Consider the following 21,968-nt stretch of genomic DNA (forward strand, 5'->3'; position numbering starts at 1 on the left):
ACACATTTCTTGAAATGCCTGTGAACGGTGTAAATCTGACCTTTGACCTGACCTGTGACGTCATCGGTTTGACCTAGGTCAATGAAATTTGGTCACAAGGTAGTTCCTGGGTGGGGCTATCGAACGCCGTTTGAATTTTGAAAATCGGCCGGTAACTTTCCGAGATCTTAGGGGGGGCCGAAACGGCCCCCCCTCCCTACGGGTGGTAGGGTCCGCCGGTAGCCCTACGGGGCGCGGGTTAATACAAAGCTAAGGGCAGGAAAGGGCTCAGCAAGGTGAGATGAGCACAAAAACTGCAAATAATTTCCTCATAGGGGTACCTATTGCCTATTGGGGCTCCCACAAAGTGACATTGAAGTTTGCTGCCCCCCTCACTTTTCACGAGATTCCTACGCCCATGAGAAAAATGACAAAATTTTATCAATTTCGGACGCTGTTGTAGGGAGAAATACCCTAAATGCACCCCCCACCCACACACACACACATTGTCCCCCCTCCCCACACACACACTAGCCCAGCTAATAAGTCAACCTGCATGTGGCTTGTTACGCGGGTGAACAGCCCTCGTGATCATTGCCGACCTTGGTTTTAGCAGCAGTGAACACGCACGCACTGAACAACCTTGTGAACAGCCTTCAGCGGCCTGAGACCGTGTCTGCTGGTTGAAGTGGTCAGTGAGCTATCGGCAATGTCACCGTGCGGTGTCATATCGCACTTCAAGAGCTAAATGGATACCGGGGGGGTGGGGGGTGGGGGGGGGGACACTAGTACTACGCTCCGATGCCTTACGTAACGATGTAAGGTTCTTGACAGTGCCATAGGAACTCTGTATGTTCAGTATGCACGCACATGTCTTCTTTGTGACTTCTTACGGGTACTATTGTCCACTGGCGGATCCAGGCTTGCGTTTTGGGGGGGGGGGGCCAACTCATGCAGGAGCCAAACCTAGGGTACCCCCAAATCCTGTTTTCTCATCGGATTTAGGCCACTTATTTTTCGTCACAGCCCTGACACTATGATTTTTTTTTAACTAAAAAGAAAAATATATAAATGGTAGCCCACCCGACCCATGCCTTTATATTACTTTGTAAACACTTACCATTGTTTTTATCGACCAGTTAAAGGGACCCTCCCACCTTAACATTAGATTTGAGCTGAGATAGCCAAAATGGGGTCCCTGGCTCACAATTACCGGTTTCGGCACGCACTCACAACATCGAGAAATGCCTTAAATCGGAAATATTGAATTTCAAAATTGCAGCATTTTGATTCAGAGGGGCTAATGCTTTTGGATACCCCTCTGAATGTGTGACGTCAGAGGAGATCTAATGATTTTTTAATATTTTACTAAAACGTTTGGTAGCATGCGGTGGTATAGGCTGCTTTGCGCGCAACAAATGCCGCACTTTCAAATAAAGTCGCTAGGAACAGCAGCGGATATCCCAAAAAGTAAACAAAAATAAAAGTCTAATCTCTTGAAAACCGGTGAATATTTTTCGATAAAATTTGGTAGATATTCGTTTTCGCCCTTTCTGAACCTAGCGACATCACTTTCATGCCAATTCATTAACTTTTTGAAGGTGGGAGGGTCTCTTTAAAGCAGTGGTCGGCAGGTTATTCGGGGTCGTGCCCCCTTTTTGGGCGCCAGGCAGGGCCATTACCCCCACCTACCAGACCCCATTGCTGACACAACCAAGTTTTCTGAAATTCCATACCGTCCTGGAACTCTTTGGGTATTTGTGCATTTCCAATGCATCAAATTTAAAAGATGACACTTCCTCCACAAAACATTTAATACCTATATCCCAGTAGCGGCGGAACACCTTCAATTGAGGGGGAGGGGGGGGGGGGCACTGCCGACTTTTGGTCCCATTCTTTCCATGCAACGCCCATAGGGCTAATGTTAAAATGCAAAAATCAAAGGGTGCACGGCGCCCCGGTGCCCTCCCCGTTCCGCCGCCTATGCTATATCCCATTTAACCCTTGTACGTATAGGGGCGGCGCCCGGCGGGTGGTTTTTCGTTAAAATCTCACATAAAAGGCATTGGATCACGACCAAATTGTACCCTCGAGCCCATCATTTTTTTTTTTTACCAGCCTGGAAAATATCATGACCTGAGACCAGTTATACCAACAGAAAAATAACCGCCTGCCGGAATTTTGCCTCAAGACCGCTTCACATACGGAGTGTAAACGCGATGGGCTCGTAAGCGGATAGGGCTTTACCGCTTACGCTCCATATGCGAAACGATCTTTAGGCAAAAATTCCGGCAGGCGGCTATTTTTCTGTTGATAAAACTGGCCTCTGGACCCATAATGACCGTTGACTTATGAGCATTTTCTGGAGATCATCTTGAGCCATAAAATCTCACTTCAAGAAGTTATAGCGGGTCCCGATTTTCTCGACACTTGTCATTGCTCTCTTGAATGAGACGGAATGACCAAGGACCTTAAAAATGGGCAGCAGCGGCTTCCTATTGTCACGGGTAGCACGCTCGTCTTTTTTATGCACAGCTCCATATCAGAGTCCGAGAGGCCGCGGGGGTCCGATCGACTCCTCCCCCTTACGTTAGCGGCTGTTGAAACGCCAACAGACGGGCGACGGTTAACCCTATTAGTGGCAGGGGGGGTTGTTTTTATCCACCCCTCAGGTTTTTCGGGAATATCTCCGAAACCGCTGAAGCTACGATGCTGAAATTTTCTGACTTTTCCTAAAACTAAATTGGGCACATTCCCTGAAAATTTCAAGTTCATAACTTTACCAGGGGCGGCTCCAGAGCACTGGGAATTGGGGGTCCTATTCGTGAAGCGAGTCATTTGGGCGAAGATCACGATGCTGCACCAGTTTTACGAACAGTGAATGGAAGGTATCATATGATAACTGTTCCCGCCGTTACGGGTTGTTTAGGTTTTGTTATGCAAGAGCCTGAGTGAGGGCTGCTTTGTCTAAACGACTGCATTTGCTATTTTCAGGTGACCGCCCCAGACGATTTGTCATGATATGTGACGCATGTTGAACGGCATCAGAGCTGTCCTGATCGGGGCGCAGTGAAGTACGGTTTGCTGAACAGTGATTGCCACTTGGACCGATACTGAAGCCGAAATATTATTGCCTGCTATACTGACGGTGCAGTTGGCTGTATCACCATACTGAGTCACTGATATTTGTACTAAAGTCGCCTATCGTCCCGGACGAAGTGAGTAGCCATACACTGACACAAATCGTGTAATGCTTATTCGCTCTGTCATAAATGCATATTCGTTTGTCACAGTGCCAGCTGGCTACCTATCTGAATTTGTCTCTTGCGGACTGATTAAGAAATAATTTTCGTTGTTAAATTGTCAGTTTATTGGGTATGTGCAGTTCATGTGTTGTTGTGGCTGTTCCCCCCAGTGACCTTGGGCGAATCGTAAGCTACATTGAGTTAATTGTCTTTTGTATGTGTTTTCACAGTTTTCTACGGTCATCACGGTCCACACTGATCGCTGCAAGGTGTCACTACTGAATGATCCCAATACATACTGACCGACTAACACTTTGTAGTAAAAACCGGTGGCCAGATCAGTAGAAAATTCCATTAGGACGATTGGCCACAGTAGATAAGTTTCTGAGGTTTTTCATGGGACAGTATAGACCCTACTGATACAATTTTTCTTCAAGGAGACTAACAATATTAACTGAGATATCCTGTATTATAGAATGTCCTAATTTCCTACAGTTGACAAACCTTGACAACTTCATGTTGTCAAGGTTTGTCAACTGTTCAGTGGCTCAAGTTCAGTGGTATCGGAATAATCGGACGTGTCTTTTTGCTCCGACTTGTATAAGTGTCCATTAAGTCTTCGGCAGTCGAAACTTATGTCATTTTGTTTGTTTTTAAATGCTTTTTTCTTTGCCTATACTTTAAAGACTCAAATGTTAAAATCTTTTACGATATAGTGCTCAGAAATGTACACATTTTCGAATATTTTTCAAAGTTTCAGCACAGTGAAAACTAAAAAACTCGTTTGATCTTTTGCCGTAGTCACGTGCGCCTCAGATTAATTTGCTTCAGTCTCGAAGATTCTTTAGTCATCATTCACAGAGCTTTTATGAACCTTACCTCGGCCGAGAAGGTAATTCGACAGCGATGAACCTGCATCATGAACAGCTCCTCGTCTCAAAATGAATCGTTAGATACACAAGTTAGCCACACTCCTCGCTGCTGCAAATGCGTTACAAATCCTTGCAAAACATGCAGATGCGCGAAACAGAACAAACGCTGCACATCCTGCCGATTCGGAGACGGCTGTTCGAACTCTGCAGCGAATGACCCTCCAACCAGTGACATTGCCAACGAGATAGCCTCTCTGAAGCAGCGATGCCGACTCTTACCCTTCATCCCCAAAGGGGCACGCATCGCTGTGGCTGACGCGTTAGCCCATTGCATCAACGATGCCGTAACCCAGGGTACCGACCTCGCATGGCGTAAGCTAATGCGTTTTGGTTACTTGGCGCTTACCATCCGTGACAACAAGGGCAGCAAGAAGAGGCTATCATTAGCCACTCAAGTTCGTAATAACTTGTCTCAAGATGATTTCAACCCACCTCGCCATGCAAGTAAAAGGACAGCTCAGAACAAAAGAAATCGCCCACCTAGCACCATGGCACTATTGCGCCGCGTCTCAGAGAAGATAACAGACGGCGACCTCCGCGGTGCTCTGCGCCTCCTGGCCTCGGACGATTCTTTTGCGGTCCCAACAGATGATGTCATTAGCAAGATGCAAGAGAAACACCCGGAACCACCCGAAGATATCCGCCCTGTCTCACCGCCCGACGAGGGCACAGCATCGCTAACAGCTACTGAAGCAGACGTCCTGAAAGCCATCAACTCATTTCCACCGAGCTCGAGCGCTGGACTAGACGGAGTCCGACCCGCTCACCTGCGATCTCTGATCTCCAGAACAACTGCCGAAGCCGGAGCACGCCTTCTCACAGCTTTGACGGCTCTCGTCAATCTGGCATTATGTGGCCGCCTTCCTGAGTTTGTCTTGCCAGCATTCTTCGGCGCCTCTCTGATCGCTCTGCGTAAGAAGGACGGCGGCCTTAGACCCATTGCCGTCGGAAGCGTGTACCGCCGCATCACTGCAAAAGTAGCTGCGCACTCAGTCTCCGGACGAATCGGGGCCGAACTGAGGCCCGTGCAACTGGGCGTGGCCACAAGAAATGGATGTGAGGCGGCAGTCCATGCTGTTCGAACATACATCCAGCAGTCGGAACCCAGCGAAGACAGGATACTCGTGAAGCTGGATGTCTCAAATGCCTTTAACTCAGTGCGCAGAGACAGCATGCTGGAGGCAGTGAGAGCAAGAGCACCTGACATCTACTCTCTCGTATGGCAAGGGTACAGCCAATCTGCTCCCCTGTTCATCGGAGAGAGCCAAGTGCTGTCTAAAACCGGCATCCAGCAAGGAGACCCTCTCAGCTCTTTGCTGTTCTCGCTGGCCATAGACACCGCCACCAAAGCAGCAGATGCAGACATCAACGTCTGGTACTTGGACGACGGCACTCTGGCTGGTCCGCTGCCAAAAGTGCTCACCAGCATTGAGCGCGTCAAAGAGAACTTTGAGAAGGCTGGCCTGCGCTTCAACGGTGCGAAATGCGAATGCACCTTCCTGGGAAAGCAAGGGGCCCAGCAAAAACAGAACATCTTGGAGGATTTGCACGGCATCCTCCCTGACGCTCATGAAGTCTGCCTGGATGACCTGGAACTGCTCGGCGCACCAATGAATGACTCTCAAACACGACACAGACTCCTACTCGGCAAGCAGGAGATTGAGAAACTAGTACGGCGTCTCAGAAGCATGGAAGAGCCCCACCAATCCTTCTTCTTGCTTAAGAACTATGTCTCTATGCCTCGCCTACTCTACCTTTTGAGAAGTTCCCCAGCCCACAGACACATTGACTTGCTTTCTGGGATCGACGAGGTCGTGAGGAAGGGTCTAGAGGCGATCACCAACGTTCAGATGCGCGACGACGCCTGGCGACAGGCCACACTGCCTGTCAGTCTTGGCGGGCTTGGTGTGAGGATGACCTCCGATCTAGCCCTCCCCGCTCACCTGGCATCGCATGTCGCATCTGCGGCCATGGTGGCAGCCATCAATGAAACTACCTCAGCTGACTTCAACGAGACCACACGGCGTCTGATCAGTGAGTGGCAAAACCGCACCGGTCTAACACCGCCAGACGACGAAAAGCGGCACCTTCAACGCGAATGGGACCGCTCAGAGGCCAAGTCTATCAGCACGCACCTGCTAGACAGCAGCACCGATAAGGTGTGCCAAGCTAGGCTCCGAGCCGCCGGACAGCCACACTCAGGCGCCTGGCTCAACGCCTACCCGTCACCAAGTGTAGGCACCCTGATTGAGCCTGACACCTTGCGGACAGCAATCGCTCTGCGGATTGGCGCTGAGCTCTGCGCTCCCCATCGCTGCCGCTGCGGGGCCGACATTGATGAGCGTGGTCTGCACGGTCTCAGCTGCCAGTTAAGCGCCGGTCGACTACCCCGCCACGCAGAGCTCAATAACATTATCAAACGTGGCCTCGCTGCCGCCGGCCTTCCAGCAGTCCTAGAACCTGCCGGCTTGGATCGCGGCGACGGACGCCGTCCCGATGGCATCACAACCTTCCCTTACTCAGAGGGGAAATGCCTCATTTGGGATGCAACGTGCGTCGACACTTTCAGTGCCTCCTCAGTATCCGCATGCGCATCGCGCGCGAGTGCCGCAGCCACTGCTGCCGAAGGACGCAAACGTCGACGCTACGCTGACTTAAGCCGGCGGTACCTGTTCCAAACAGTCGCCGTCGAGACATCTGGTGCTTTTGGCACTGATAGTCTTCACTTCTTAAGAGAACTCGGTCAGCGGATCGTTCAGACAACCGGCGATCGGCGAGACATGGAACACTTAATGCAGCGCATATCGGTGGCAGTGGCACGTGGCAACGCGGCTGCTGTGCGACTGGCAGCAGCTGACGACACGTCAACGCTTCGACGAGTCCATGCGCAGCCTTCCTGCACTGCTGAGTCGTCACCATGCAGCCAAGAACCAGATAGCGATGAAAACGCTGGAAGGCAGGCATCTGACGTCGACTCAAGTCATTCCCTCTCAAAGTCGAGCCAAGGTGGATCTACATTGGGGACCATGCACCCGTCCGAGGCCAAGGGTTCGCGACTGTCGCGCTCGAAGGAGCGGGCGCCCAGCTGCCCGGACCGCGCTGACAGGGAGAACACGAAGCTGCTGCAGGTGGCTGGCGTCGGCCCGCGCCGGTTCTACGGTGACTCGGCCGAAGCCGGCGGCTCGCTGTCCGCCGCCAGTCCACAGATGCGGCCGCCGCCGTCGCTGCGCAAGTCCGGCGAGGGCGACAAGAACCCGCAGCTGCACTGTGGCAAGGCGCAGGCGGCCAGCCGCGGCCTGCAGCTAGTCCCGGCCATCCGGCCGCTCGACTCCGACAATGATGGCAAGGACCCTTTGTATATCGGCCTACCCAACTACGGGAACTCCTGCTATCAGAACGCCACCCTGCAGTCGCTGCTGGGCCTGCGACCGTTCCTCAGTGAGATGATTTCCCTGATCTCGGGCCTGGACAAGAGCGGCCAGTGCCGCACGCTGCGTGCCGTCGCCAAACTGATGGTGCTGCGCCAGAAGGCACTCAGCAAATCAGTCTCCAGCCATCTCAACGATCTGCGCGACGTGTTCGCCGACATCGACCCGGCGTTCAGAGGTACCGAGATGCAGGACGCCAATGAGTTCTTGCTGCGCCTGCTAGACACTATGAAGGAAGAGATCGACGCGCGGCGACCGACCGACAACCCGGTGCGAGACAACTTTCAGTACCAGATCGTCGAGAGCTACATGTGCACCAAGTGTCATGAAACGGCGCTGAAGCGGCAAGAAAACATATGCTGGTTTGTCAGAGTGCCGCGCCGCCAGGGCACGGAGACGCCCACGCTGCAGGACGCACTGCGAATGTGCATGCGGCCTGACCGGCGCGAGCGGCTCTGTCAGCACTGCCAGCATGATGAGTGCCGCGTCACCACCAAAATCAGCCAGCTGCCCAGGACGCTGATACTACAGCTCAACCGGTACGTCTTCCTTGGGGAGGAATCGAAGAAAATCCGCGCCAATGTCGGCATTCCCAAGTTCCTTTCACTGAACGAATATGTCGCGGATGACGTCACCCGGCCTCCCGAGTGGAAGTGCAGGAAGCCTTCCCTGTGCACCCTCTCCGACTTCGAGGAGTCTGAGGCGCCCAGGTCGGGTCCGTCGCCGCCGCCCGCCGCCTGTGGACCGTCATCAGTGCCGACCGCCAGCGCCGGCCCGCCGGAGTCCGCCGCCGCCGGATCGCCGGTGTCGGCCGGAACCGCAGCGCCGGCGCGTCCCTCTTCACCGGCGACCGGTGCCGAGCCGCTGCCGCCGCCGCCGCCAGCGCAGGATGAGCTGGTGGTGCTGGACGCTGACTCCGAGTCCAAACCGGCGCGGACCCGCGAAGACGAAGATGGCGAGCTCCAGGAAGCCATCGTGAGGTCGCTGGGGAAGGGAGCGCCGGCCGACACCTCGGAGCAGGCACATTTCTCGGATTTCTGCGTGGAAGACAGCCAGTCTCTCTGCTCAGTGGACCTGGCCGGCGACTTTACCTACCGGCTGGTGGGCGTCGTCAGCCACTACGGCGGCGCCACGCACTCCGGACACTACGTGTCGGACGTCTACAGCGTCGGCAGGGACCGTTGGTACCACTATAACGATAGCCGAGTCAGCTGTGTCGACGAGGCCGACATTATGGGCGAGGGACACCAGAGAAACGGCTACATATTCTTCTACCTCCACAAAGACCTATATAACCAAGTGGTCAGCGCAGAGGGAGCCGGCGGGGCGCTGTAACCGCCGCGCCAGGGAGCACAGGCTCTGAGCGGCACCGGCGGTTCGTATGGGTACATGTGGTTAATGTGTTTATGCATGTGAGCTTGTACTTTCTGTTAAATAGCACAATAAAAACAAATGCCCGAAAAAAAAACTTCATGTCATCTGGTCTTACAAGTAGTGCAGCTTTGTTGTTATCTCTGTCACTCTTTTCTGTCGGAGGCTTCCTGTGCTGGAGTCAGAAGATGGACATGTCAGGCAACAAGTCGATGTCAGGCAGGACCATCACTCCAACTGAAGCTGGGAGAGAGTACCAGACCAGCTTGAAAACAAAGGCGTTCAAACGAGAGCTGCAGGACCTGATGAAGCTCGGCTCGCAGCTTGTGCGGCATGATGATACTTCAGTCGAGACACTCCCGGGCATCATGGAAGAAGATGTTGCTAAGTGGATTCACACCTACATTTCTCTGGGACAGGTGGAACAAGATCTTCAGCATCTTCTCTCCCCAGAAGACTTTCAGAGACACACTGAGACACATAAGAAAACCATGGAGACTGTGAACCAGATTAAGACTGCTCTTGAAGAGTACCAGAGCACACTGAAGAAAACAAGTGTCAAACCACTCTCACGCGCTGGCGTGTCAACAAAATCTGGTTCCTCTAAGTCGGTCAAGTCTGGTCTCCAGCTGATGCGCATCCAGGCGGAACACAACAAGGCCGAGATTCAAGCAAAGCTGAAGATGTTGAACAGAAAACAGGATCTGGATAGACAGCGCCAAGAGCTCGAGTGGAAACAGGAATCATTGGAGCTGGAGACTCAGATGGCCGTTCAAGAAATGCAAGAGGAAGTCGTGGAAAGGTTTGAAAGAGAACTGGATGACAGCGCTGCAGAAGACGGCCCACCAAATGAACCACAAGCACAGCAAGCAGTGTTGGAAGAACAGAGGATGCTGTCTCAGGAGGGTAATGAACAGAGACCCTCAAGTGGAGCAAGACCGATGTTAACCTCACCTGGCATGCCTCCCAGTGAGTCGCACGCAGCAGCAGCGACTGGACCTGCTGGAGGTAGCTTGAATGTGGAGGCACCAAGTTTTCAGCCACGCGGCCAGCCTCCCGATCATGACCAACAAGATCAAGACGACAACACAACAAATGTGTTGAAAGGTCTCTCCGAGCTGCTGGTGGAGCAGAGCAAGCGCGCCCGTCTACCAGCTATCGAGCCAGATGTGTTTTCTGGAGAAGAGGAGAGGTATCATCTGTGGATGAACAGCTTTGAAACATACATCGAGAACAGGACAGCCTGCCCGCAGGAGCGTCTACACTTTCTGTCCAGATACACAAGAGGAGAAGCCAGATCGATGATTGAAAGCCTGCTGCACCTGAATACTACAGATGCATACGACAATGCCAAGAAGAAACTCCATGATAGGTACGGTAACACCTTCATAACTGCCAATGCCTTCCGCAAGCGCATCCATGAGTGGCCCGCAGTTCGACCCGGCGACGGGAAAGCACTGAGACAACTAGCTGACTACCTCGAGAGCTGTAAGACAGCATCAAGACATGTGAGTGGACTGGCCTCACTGGACTCAGTGGATGAGAACAACGTGATTCTCAAAAAACTGCCACGATACATCGTCGACAGGTGGAGACGCGTGGTTGACGTCAGGTTGTACGAGCCACAAGAAGGTTGTTCTCCCGGCTATCCGTCGTTTGCAGAGTTCGCGGACTTCCTCAGCAAGGAAGCAAGAGTGGCGTGCGGCCCGGTATTGGACAGGTCCGACGAAGCTGGTGGAACAAGACGAACGACCAATGCTGGCCAACGCAGGAAGGAGAACGCGCGCACGTTCTTCTCGTCCGTTTCGTCCGATGGGAGGACATCAGCACCACGTCAAGAGTCAGATAATGCACGACAGACAGACAGAACTGCCAGACTCTGCAGGATCTGTTCGTCACTGCATCCTGTAGAATCCTGCCAGACATTCAAGAACATGTCAGTGTCCGAGCGACATGACGCTGTAACACGACTTGGGCTGTGCAGAGGGTGTTTGTGCAGAGGGCACATCTGGAGAGACTGCCGAAGTCGGCGAAGCTGTGACAGATGTGGACGCTCTCATCCGACGTTGCTTCATGACGACGCAAGGGCAGGAACGCGAGGCGCGTCGACAGGACAGAGGATGGCAGCAGCAGTAGGTGACAACAGAAGACAATACAAGTCACACACGAACAGATGTACTCAGACCCAAGCTACGTCCCTGAAGGTTGCGGTTGAAGGTGAAGGAGCTGAACGCAACGCCTCGTTCGTGCCACCATGCTCTCACACCATGATCGTGCCGGTCATTCTGCGCAACGAGCTGGAACCGTCACAACAGCTGACAGTCTATGCTGTGCTAGATCCTCAATCGGATGCGTGTTTCATTCAAGAATCAACGCTCAGACAGGTCTCTGGACAAGGAGAAGACGTGACTCTTCAGCTCAGCACCATAGCGGGCAAGACCAGAGTTGTGACCAAGAGAGTGACAAACCTGTCAGTTCAGGGACTGAATGCACCGGACCGTATCATGTTACCTGCGACGTATTCTCGTGATGAGATACCGGCAGAAAGGTGGCTGATACCGAAGCGAGAAACAGCTCGAAACTGGAGGCATCTGGCTCATCTGGAGGAAGAACTGCCCCCATACTTCCCTGAAGCTGAAATTGGCCTGCTCATAGGTGTGAACTGCGCACGCGCATTGAAGCCGAAAGAGGTGGTTTCAGTTGACAGTGACGATCCCTGGGCAATGAGAACGGAGCTGGGGTGGACCATCGTGGGTATTACGCACGGGCCCAACATCACTTCGACGTGTCACTGTGCGCGCGTAGGGCCAGATGAAGTGTCGGTATGCCACTTTGCGTTCAAGACGCGTGTGCAGGAAGTGAGCCCGATGCAAGTGGCACGCATGCTGGAAGCGGACTTTCTGGATGAAGGCGCTCACAAGAAGGTCTCTCAGGACGATCGGAAGTTCCAGAAGGTGATGAAGGAACAGTTCCACCAGCGGGAGGATGGTCATGTTGAGGGACCACTGCCTCTGAAGGATCCAGAAGTGACATTTCCAGACAACAGGTACCTGGCCATAAAACGTCTACACAGTCTGAAGAGAAGGTTTGCCCGAGATCCTGGTCTGAAGGTCGCCTACGAGAACTCCATGAACGAGTCGCTCGCAGCAGGATACACTGAATGTGTCCCAGACGACGACGACGTCAAAGAGGGAAAGACCTGGTACGTTCCCCATCACGCTGTCGTTCATCCGAGAAAGGACAAGATACGTGTAGTTTATGACTGCAGCGCGGAATATGAAGGTGCTTCATTGAACAACGAGCTGCTCCAGGGCCCGGACTACGTGAACAGTCTGGCAGGAATCCTGGTGAGATTTCGGAAAGAAAGAGTGGCTCTGAGCTGCGACATCAAGGCGATGTTTAACCAGGTTGGTGTCAGCAAGGAGCACAGGAATCTGTTGAGATTTCTGTGGTGGGAACAGGGCGACACGAGTCGAGAGCCAGCTGAGTTCAGGGTCACCACTCATCTGTTTGGTGCGGTGTCATCGCCTGCGTGCGCGATGTACGCGCTGAACATGATAGCAGAAAAGTATGAACCGACACACGGAAGAGAAGCGTCCGAGTTTGTACGTAGAAACTTCTACGTTGATGACGGCGTCACAAGCGTGGAAAGCTCGGATGCTGCCATACGGCTGGCCCGTGACACTGTCCAGCTGTGTGCAGAAGGCGGTTTCACGCTTCACAAGTTTGTGTCGAACGAACCGTCGGTGCTAAAAGCACTGTCGCCTGGTGCCACTGGGTGCGACCCATCGGTGGAAGTCGGTCGCCAGCACTCAGGTCAGTTCGAGCAGGCCCTGGGTATCAAGTGGGATACGGTGGAAGACACGCTGAGCTTTCACGCTGTGATTCCGGACAAGCCGATGACGAGAAGAGGGATTTTATCATCAGTTTCTTCGCTGTATGATCCACTGGGTCTCGTCTCCCCAGTGATCTTGGAGGGAAAGAGAATCATCAAGCAGTTGTGCTGCGACGGATACAGCTGGGATGAAGCTGTCCCAGAAGAGACGGTGGCCCGTTGGTTGGATTGGAAGAGAGACGTGCTCCATCTCTCAGAGACACCGATACCAAGATGCTACAAACCTGGCGGCGGCAAGATGAAGCTGTACGAACTGCATCATTTTTCTGACGCCAGTACCGTCGGATACGGGCAGTGCTCCTATCTCCGTATGAAAGACGAACACGACCTGATTGCGACGTGTCTTGTGATGAGCAAGTCAAAGGTGACTCCCAAGCGATCGACTACAATTCCTCGACTGGAGCTGATGGCGGCCGCTCTCTCCGTGAGAGTTGGATGCTTTCTGCAAGAGGAGCTCGACATCACAGGCATCGAGCACTACTACTGGACGGACAGTCGGGTCGTTCTAGGATATATACACAACGAAACCCGGCGATTTCACGTGTTTGTCGCGAACCGCGTGCAGCAGATCCGACAACACACCACTCCCGATCAGTGGAGATATGTACAGTCAGATGAAAACCCAGCAGATCTGGCCTCCCGTGGACTGCAGGCAGCGGCCATCAAGGACTGTGATCTCTGGTGGCGTGGACCGAAGTTTCTTCAAGCAGGAGAACTTCCGAATGAAGCAGCTCAGATTGAACTCCAAGATGACGACCCGGAGGTCAAGAAGAAAACAGTTCTGACTACGCGCTCCAAACAGGTCGAAGGTTTTCCAAACATGTCTGACCGGCTAGTCGTGTTCTCTAGCTGGTTCAGGGCAAGACGAGCGATCGCGATCTGTATCAGATACGGGAGACGTCTGCTGGAGCGAGTGAGACAAAAACGTCAAAGCAGTGACGCTGAACTTGTTCCATCGTTGACAGAATCACCAGTTGGAGCAGAAGAGATGAAGAGAGCTGAGCTCGTCATACTGAAGAGTGTGCAGCAGCAGGTGTTTGGGGACGAAGTTGCGACTCTGACGATACCTCAGCCCTCAACTGAAGTTCGAGTGAAGAAACGGAGTCATCTGTACCGACTGGATCCCTTCGTTGCAGATGACGGACTCCTGCGCGTCGGAGGAAGGCTGAAGAGGAGTGGACAGCCCTTCGACGTGGTACATCCAGTGATCTTGCCAAAGGTTCATCACGTGACTCGTCTTGTCGTTGCAGCCTACCACGAGAGGACGTGTCACTCAGGAAGGGAGCTGACGCTGAGCGAAATCCGGATGTCTGGATACTGGATTGTGAAAGGAAGATCGGCTGTGGGCCGTCACATCAAGAACTGCATCAAGTGCAGGAGGCTGAGAGGAACGCCTTGCAGTCAGAAAATGGCAGATCTTCCCAGCGAGCGTGTAGACGAAGCGGAGCCATTCACCCACTCAGGTGTTGACTGCTTCGGACCGTTCTTCGTCAGAGAACGGCGCAGTGAAGTCAAACGATGGGGGATCCTATTCACATGTCTAAGTTCACGGGCTATTCATCTAGAGACCCTCAACTCAATGACGGCGGATGCTTTTATCAATGCCTACCGCCGATTCACCTGCCGAAGAGGAAAGGTTCGAGCTCTGTATCACGACCGAGGTACGAACTTCATCGGAGGAAAAGGACATCTAGAAGCTGCTTTGTCTGAGATGGACCACGACAACATCCGACGCACTCTGTTAAAGGACAACTGTGATTGGGTACAGTTCAACCCCATCACACCCAAGGCCAGCCACATGGGAGGTGCGTGGGAGCGGCAGATACGCACCGTCCGCTCTGCGCTGAGCAGTCTCCTTCAAGATCTCGGTCAGCAGCTGGATGACGAGCTGCTCAGAACTCTACTGACGGAAGCGGAAGCAGTAGTCAATAGTCGCCCTCTCTCTTGTGTCAGTATGAATGACACTAGTGTAGTTGAGCCGATCACTCCCGATCAGCTGCTCACCTTAAAGTCAAAGGTAGTGCTCCCTCTCCCTGGGAAGTTCTGCCGGCCCGACATCTACGGGAGACAGCGCTGGCGCCGGGTCCAGTACCTCGCCAATCAGTTTTGGCAGCGCTGGCGGAGAGAGTTCCTTCCGTCTCTCCAGGAGCGACGAAAGTGGCATCATCCAGAGCCGAACATCAGTCAGGACGACATCGTCATTGTCGTCGACGAGGACACTCCACGCAACAGGTGGCCGCTCGCACGAGTGGTCGACGCGCACACAGGTGCCGACGGTCTAGTGAGGAGTGTGCGTGTGCGCATTGGCAACAGTGAATATGACAGACCCGTCCACAAACTGATTCTCCTCGTGAAGAGCGGGGATGGAGATTCCGCGACGGGGAGCCGTTGTGCTGAGTAGCGTGATTTGGTCGGAGCGCGACCGATAAAACCGAGACGCTTGTGAGCGCTGATACCCGGTCTGAACTTTGGTACATTGTGCTCCGCTGTGCGGATGGCAGTACGACGGCGCCCGTGTTTCATATTGCTATGTCAGAAGTGATATTTCGTTACTTTCTCGCTCGACGTGTACGGCGTTACGTGGGCTCGCCTGTGTCTACTGACGAACATTCGGTTGTTCGCGCGTCCCGTCGCAATGTGACGTTGCCGCGCGACGGCGGCCCATAGCCGCCTCAGTGCGTAAGGAAAATTAGGAGAGCTGTGCCTAATTTTGGGGAGCCATGTTCCCGCCGTTACGGGTTGTTTAGGTTTTGTTATGCAAGAGCCTGAGTGAGGGCTGCTTTGTCTAAACGACTGCATTTGCTATTTTCAGGTGACCGCCCCAGACGATTTGTCATGATATGTGACGCATGTTGAACGGCATCAGAGCTGTCCTGATCGGGGCGCAGTGAAGTACGGTTTGCTGAACAGTGATTGCCACTTGGACCGATACTGAAGCCGAAATATTATTGCCTGCTATACTGACGGTGCAGTTGGCTGTATCACCATACTGAGTCACTGATATTTGTACTAAAGTCGCCTATCGTCCCGGACGAAGTGAGTAGCCATACACTGACACAAATCGTGTAATGCTTATTCGCTCTGTCATAAATGCATATTCGTTTGTCACAGTGCCAGCTGGCTACCTATCTGAATTTGTCTCTTGCGGACTGATTAAGAAATAATTTTCGTTGTTAAATTGTCAGTTTATTGGGTATGTGCAGTTCATGTGTTGTTGTGGCTGTTCCCCCCAGTGACCTTGGGCGAATCGTAAGCTACATTGAGTTAATTGTCTTTTGTATGTGTTTTCACAGTTTTCTACGGTCATCACGGTCCACACTGATCGCTGCAAGGTGTCACTACTGAATGATCCCAATACATACTGACCGACTAACACTTTGTAGTAAAAACCGGTGGCCAGATCAATAACATATACAAAGTTATTGTGCACCCTCTTTTGACACGTTTTTGCCATAATAGGCGGATCCAGGCGTCCAAAAAGGGGGGTTATTTTTTACCTCCCAACATACGAGAGGTGCCCTGACACCGCTTATGCATGACCAATACAATTTTAGTCGTTCTCTCATAAGAAAATTGTAACATAACAAGACCATTGCCACCCTTTTTAGAAACAGTACCAACAAAAACCTTATTTACTATGCTTTTTGTGTACCCCCAATCTCAATGATCTGTATCCGCCTATGATTTTTGAAAATGCATATTTTTAGGATCCATGTGAATTCCTGGTTCATTCTCTATCGATCGGCAAAAGTTGCGTTAAGATTGGTTCAGAAACCTGGCCGTGATAAACAGTCTAAAATGTATCTGCAATTTGCCCGTTTTTACCCCCTCTACCCCCCTATTGACATTTTTTTTAGAAATGTAGATCTCGTTGAGCCAAATCGAATGCCGTTTGAATTTTGAAAATCGGCCGGTTAGATCTCGAGATATCAAGGGGGGTCGTAAACAGCCCCCCCCCTGCCACTAATATGGGGTAGCCAGGAGCCTGCCACTAATAGGGTTAAAAGTTGCAGGTGCTTTTGTACGACTGTACGGAGGGGTGAGATGGTGAGGCGAGCAGGTACGTGAAAATTGGTATCTAATCAATGCGTGCTGTGCCTTTGGCCTGGGCTAATCTTTGAACCCTGGGATGCAACAGTCACGATGGCTCCATCACTGGAGCTACAAACTCTAAAAAGATAGGCTTTCTCAGAATCCCTCATTACCCCCACCGAAAAGGCTCCATTACCCCCAAAGGGGGCATGCCCCACCATTTGCCGACCCCTGCTTTAAAGGGACCCTCCCACCTTCAAAAAAGTTCATGAATTGGCATGAAAGTGATGTCGCTCGGTTCAGAAAGAGCGAAAACAAATATCTACCAAATTTCACCGAAAAATATTCACCGGTTTTCAAGATATTAGACTTTTACTTTTGTTTACTTTTTTGGGATCTCCGCTGTTTCTAGCGACTTGATTTTAGAAGTGCGGCGCAGGGGCGGATCCAGGAAAACTCCAAGGGGAGGGTCATGAATCGAAGTGGTGCCCCTACCTATACCCAAAATTAAAAACTCAACGGATTTCGTCCACTTCATTTTGGTGGTGCCCCCATTTTCAGTTTTTTTTTTCTTTTTATTTTTTATTTTTAGTCAGTAGGTATCTTACCTCTTAGCCACAACCACATTTACCAATTGTAAGCAAGTATATACTAGGTCGTTCAATAAGTAAGGTAAAATGTGCTATAGCTCATTAACCTTAACAAGTTAAACAAAATAAAATATGTCATCTGAATCTACGAAAAATTTGCTACACAACGTATCCACCTGTTTTTAGGAATTGGGAAAATTGTCCGAACACGGTCGGTATGAAAACATTGATGCAGCACCGTTCCGTTTGGGAAATGCCGTTTCGCAGGTGAGCCTCGAGTTCATCTCAAAACCGGCGTCGGCAGCAAATTGTACCCTGATGACGCCATATGGCCATTAACAATGCTTAGTAGTGGTCAGTGGGTAGTGATACGGCAGTGTAAGAGTCAAAATTCTACGGCAGGCAGACCTATGCTTGCAGGACCCTCTGGATCTGGCACAATCCGTGAAGTCACGAGGTGATGATGGAGACCCAAAGCATTCGCGTGACTGACTTCATTTACGGAGTGAAGCGCTATGTCGAATCAGCTACAGGCATCATCAGATACAATAAATATTTTCAAGGTCTGCCTGAGATGGATACCAAGAGTTCACTCAACAACAGAAGGATGCCCGACTAGGCATCAGTGCGGGGGCGGCTTTGCTCTGTCAGTTCAGGAATGCTGGAGTACAGCTCTGATCTGGCGCCGCCCAGCTTCAATCTGTTCGGATCGCCGGAAGACGTTCTGTTTCTGGGAATAACTTTTTTACGGATGAGGCAATCAAGAAAATAAAAAGGCATGGTAAAAAACATCAATGAGGAGTTTTCCGAGCGGGTTTTCAGTGCTTGGTGGAGTGCTGAGATAAGCATGTGCGCCTGAACGGTGATTGGAAGCAGGTGCGAGTTCTGAAGGCTGGGGTGGTTGACCGATGGGACCTGCTACCAAATGCTTATAGCCATTTTGAAGACAAAATTTCAGTTAACATATGTTGCAAGTTTCATATCGTTACACCAAAGGTGGACTGAAATAAATGCGATTTTACCTTACTTATTGAACGACCTAAATGTGCTATGTGTATATATGTTGTGGACGCTGAGTAATGAGTACCTACTTACCAGGAACGTTATCAGGTAAGCAAATCGTTGTCAGTCCGACGAACTTGACCCTGGCGTCTAAAGGGTCTGTCCTTGACACTTCAGGCTTGTCAGGGGCACCAAAGTCCTTCCAGGGACACCACAAACCTGTCAGGGGCACCTACGGCCTTGTAGGGGCGCCACAGGCCCGCCAGGGGCACCACAGGCCTGCCAGGAAGCAGGGGCACCACAGGTCTAGCAACTATACACGACAGGCCTGTCAGGGGCACAACGGGCCTGTTGGGCCCATGAGCACCCCTAGGGGCAGGGGCACCACAGTCCTTCCAGGGGCACCGCAGGCCTGTGAGGGGCACCAGCGGCCTAGCAGGGGCACCAGTCAACACAGGCCTGCCAGGGGCACCACAGACCTGCCAGGGGCACCAGAGGCCTGCCAGGAGCACCACCGACCTCGCAGGGGTAACTTGGGCCTGTCAGGGCCCAGGGGCACCACGGGCCTGTCGAGAGGCACTTCAGGCTTTTCAGGGGCACCATAGTCCTCTCAGGGCGCAGGGGTAGCAGGGGCACCAGAGGCCTGCCAGGGGCACTACAGGCCTAGCAAGGGCACCACTGGTCTATCAGGGGCACCACGAGCCTGTCATAGCCAGGCATCTCAGGCTTGTCAAGGCCCAGGGGCACCACAGGTCTGTGAGGGGCACCAGCGACCTAGCAGGGGCACAGTCAACACAGGTCTGCCAGGGGCGCCACAGACCTGCCAGGGGCACCACAGACCTGCCAGGGGCACCAGAGGCCTGCCAGGGGCACCACCGGCCTCGCAGGGGCACCTTGGGCCTGTCAGGGGCACGACGGGCCTGCCGAGGGGCACTTCAGACTTTTCAGGGGCACCAGTCCTCTCCGGGCGCAGGGGCACCAGAGGCCTGTCAGGGGCACCAGCGGCCTAGCAAGGGCACCAGAGGCCTGACAGGGGCACCAGCGGCCTAGCAAGGGCACCAGAGGCCTGCCAGGGGCACCACAGGCCTAACAAGGGCACCACGGGCCTGTCAGGGGCACCTCAGGCTTGTCAGGGCCCAGGGACACCACAGTCCTTCCAAGGGCACCGCAAGCCTGTCAGGGGCACCAGAGGCCTGCCAGGGGCACCACAGGCCTAGCAAGGGCACCTCTGGCCTGTCAGGGGCACCTCAGGCTTGTCAGGGCCCAGGGGCACCACAGTCCTTCCAGGGGCATTACAAGCCTGTCAGGGGCACCAGAGGCCTAGCAAGGGCACCACAGGCCTGCCATGGACACCACAGGCCTGCCAGGGGCACCACCGGCCTGCCAGGGGCACCACCGGCCTTGCAGGGGCGCCTCAGGCCTGTCAGGGGCACCACGTGCCTGCCGGGGACACTTCAGGCTTGTCAGGGGCGTTACAGTCCTGTCAGGGCCCAGGGGCACCAGGCCCGTGGTGTCCCTGCTAGGCCTGTGGTGCCCCTGGCGGTCCTGTGGTGCCCCTGTCAGGACTGTGATACCCCTGATAGGCCGGTGGTGCCCCTGGAAGGTCTTTGGGCCCCGGGACTCAAGGGGGGGGGGCATGACCCATGTGACCCCCCCCTTGGATCCGCCCCTGGTGCGGCGTTTGCGGCAGATGTTGCGCGCAAATAGCATATACCACCGCGTGCTACAAAACGTTTTAGTCAAACATTTAAAAATCGTTAGATATTTGCGCTGACGTCACACATTCAGAGGGGTATTCCTAAGCATTAGCCCCTCTGAATCAAAATGCTGCAATTTTGAAATTCAATATTTCCGATTTAAGGCATTTCTCGATGTTGTGAGTGCCGAAACCGGTAATTGTGAGCCAGGGACCCCATTTTGGCTATCTCAACTCAAATCTAATGTTAAGGTGGGAGGGTCCCTTTAACCCGCTTCGAGTCAGTGCTTGGGTCCCTTTGCGGGCCGGGAGGTGGTAAAACAGCCCTGTCTAACTCGGCTCCTGGGCCACGCCCTGATTGAACTATGTTTCATTATCGTTTGGGGGAGGGGGAAAACGGGCCACTTTAGGCCTCTGGGAAGGGGCATGGCCCTAAATGCCCCCTCCCTGGATCCGCCAGTGTAAGAAGAGACCATTGGAGCTGCAGTTGGGTACCTCAGACATCAGGGTACGCCCTCAGATGTATGTATAGGACTCGCATGGAGACCTCTTATGCTATAGTGTACTGAAAGGACCCAAAGGAGCCTGTCTATATGGGCTCCCGGAGATAGACGTGGGCCCTGAGGAGCCCGCCAGAGCCCCAATGAGGGATAAGTGAGGGATACCAAGTGCCTGCAATTGCATATTGCATAAGCCATAACGCCTTTACAAATCAATATATTATGCATCAGTGGCAGATCCAAGGGGGGCCACATGGGTCATGACCCCCTTGGTGCCCGGGGGCACCACAGGCCTGTCAGGGGCACCACCGGCCTAGTAGGGGCACCACCAGCCCGCCAGGGGCACCACAGGCCTAGCAAGGGCACCATGGGCCTGTGAGGGGCCCCACAGGCTTGTCAGGGGCACCCCAGGTCTGCCAGGGACACCAGAGACCTGCCAGGGGCGCCGCCGGCCTCGCAGGGGCACCATGGGCCTGTCAGGGACACCAGAGGCCTAGCAGGGGTACCACAGGCCTTACAGGGGCACCACCGGCCTTGCAGGGGCACCTTGGGCCTGTCAGGGGCACCACAGTCCTGTCAGGGCCCAGGGGCACCAGCGGCCTAGCAGGGGCACCACAGGCCTGCCAGGGGCACCACTGGTCTAGCAGGGGCACCATGGGCCTGTCAGGGGCCCCACCGGCCTCGCAGGGGGCACCACCGGCCTCGCAGGCATCACGGCATCACGCAGGGGCACCTTGGGCCTGTCGGGGGCATCACGGGCCTGTTGGGGGCACTTTAGGCTTGTCAGGGGCACCACAGTCTTGTCAGGTCCCAGGGGCAACAGCAGCCTAGCAGGGGCACCCTAGGCCCGCCAGAGGTACAGCCCACCGCTAAAGTAATGTAGGGTTTTACCAAACTCAACGGTTGGCTTTGACTGGCGATTGTTTAATGCGAAGTGATTGAAAAGAAGATGTCAATAGCTAAAGTTGCAGCTGCAAGGGTGACGATACATATAAGCTACATTCAAAGTTTCATTGTAGTCTGGCTAATCGTTCCTAAGCTTCAGAAGCAGAACATACCCATGACTGAAACCCCACATTACTTCTGCTGTGGACTGTACCACAGGCCTGCCAGGGTCCAGGGGCACCACAGGCCTAGCAAGGGCACCACGGGCCTGTCAGGGGCACCTCAGGCTCCCGTGCCCCCCCCCCCCAGATCCGCCAGTGATGCCACACCACGCGAAACACCGCCAACTACCAGCTGCCGCGCCATAAACACGTGCCAACAACAGTCTTTTTTTTTAAGGTCGACTCCGCTCG

General features: G+C 53.4%; 1 protein-coding gene and 2 long non-coding RNA genes across 3 annotated transcripts; all 3 read left to right on the plus strand.

Annotated features, from left to right (window-relative positions):
• The first annotated feature begins 2,886 nt into the window (after positions 1 to 2,886).
• On the plus strand, positions 2,887 to 3,534 carry LOC122368508. The gene is made up of 2 exons (XR_006254260.1): positions 2,887 to 3,197; positions 3,455 to 3,534. It is a non-coding gene; the product is annotated as an uncharacterized LOC122368508 (long non-coding RNA).
• A 3,648-nt stretch (positions 3,535 to 7,182) lies between these two features.
• Positions 7,183 to 8,919, plus strand: LOC122368517 (ubiquitin carboxyl-terminal hydrolase 37-like). Its single transcript, XM_043342505.1, has 2 exons — positions 7,183 to 8,299; positions 8,468 to 8,919. Exons 1-2 carry the CDS (start codon positions 7,183 to 7,185, stop codon positions 8,917 to 8,919), a joined length of 1,569 nt encoding a protein of 522 aa, XP_043198440.1.
• Positions 8,920 to 15,349: 6,430 nt separating this feature from the next.
• Positions 15,350 to 16,223, plus strand: LOC122368507. The gene is made up of 3 exons (XR_006254259.1): positions 15,350 to 15,381; positions 15,663 to 15,886; positions 16,144 to 16,223. It is a non-coding gene; the product is annotated as an uncharacterized LOC122368507 (long non-coding RNA).
• Positions 16,224 to 21,968: the final 5,745 nt, after the last annotated feature.

The sequence above is a fragment of the Amphibalanus amphitrite genome, unplaced genomic scaffold (assembly GCF_019059575.1).
Source record: "Amphibalanus amphitrite isolate SeventyFive unplaced genomic scaffold, NRLGWU_Aamphi_draft 000954F_arrow, whole genome shotgun sequence".
NCBI lineage: Eukaryota > Metazoa > Arthropoda > Thecostraca > Balanomorpha > Balanidae > Amphibalanus > Amphibalanus amphitrite.

Coding starts and splice junctions, on each gene's coding strand:
- LOC122368517 (XM_043342505.1), top strand. CDS start 7,183: ATGCACCCGTCCGAGGCCAAGGGTTCGCGACTGTCGCGCTCGAAGGAG. Junction 8,300..8,467: donor GTCTGAGGCGCCCAGGTCGG/GTCCGTCGCCGC, acceptor CGCCGCCGCCAG/CGCAGGATGAGCTGGTGGTG.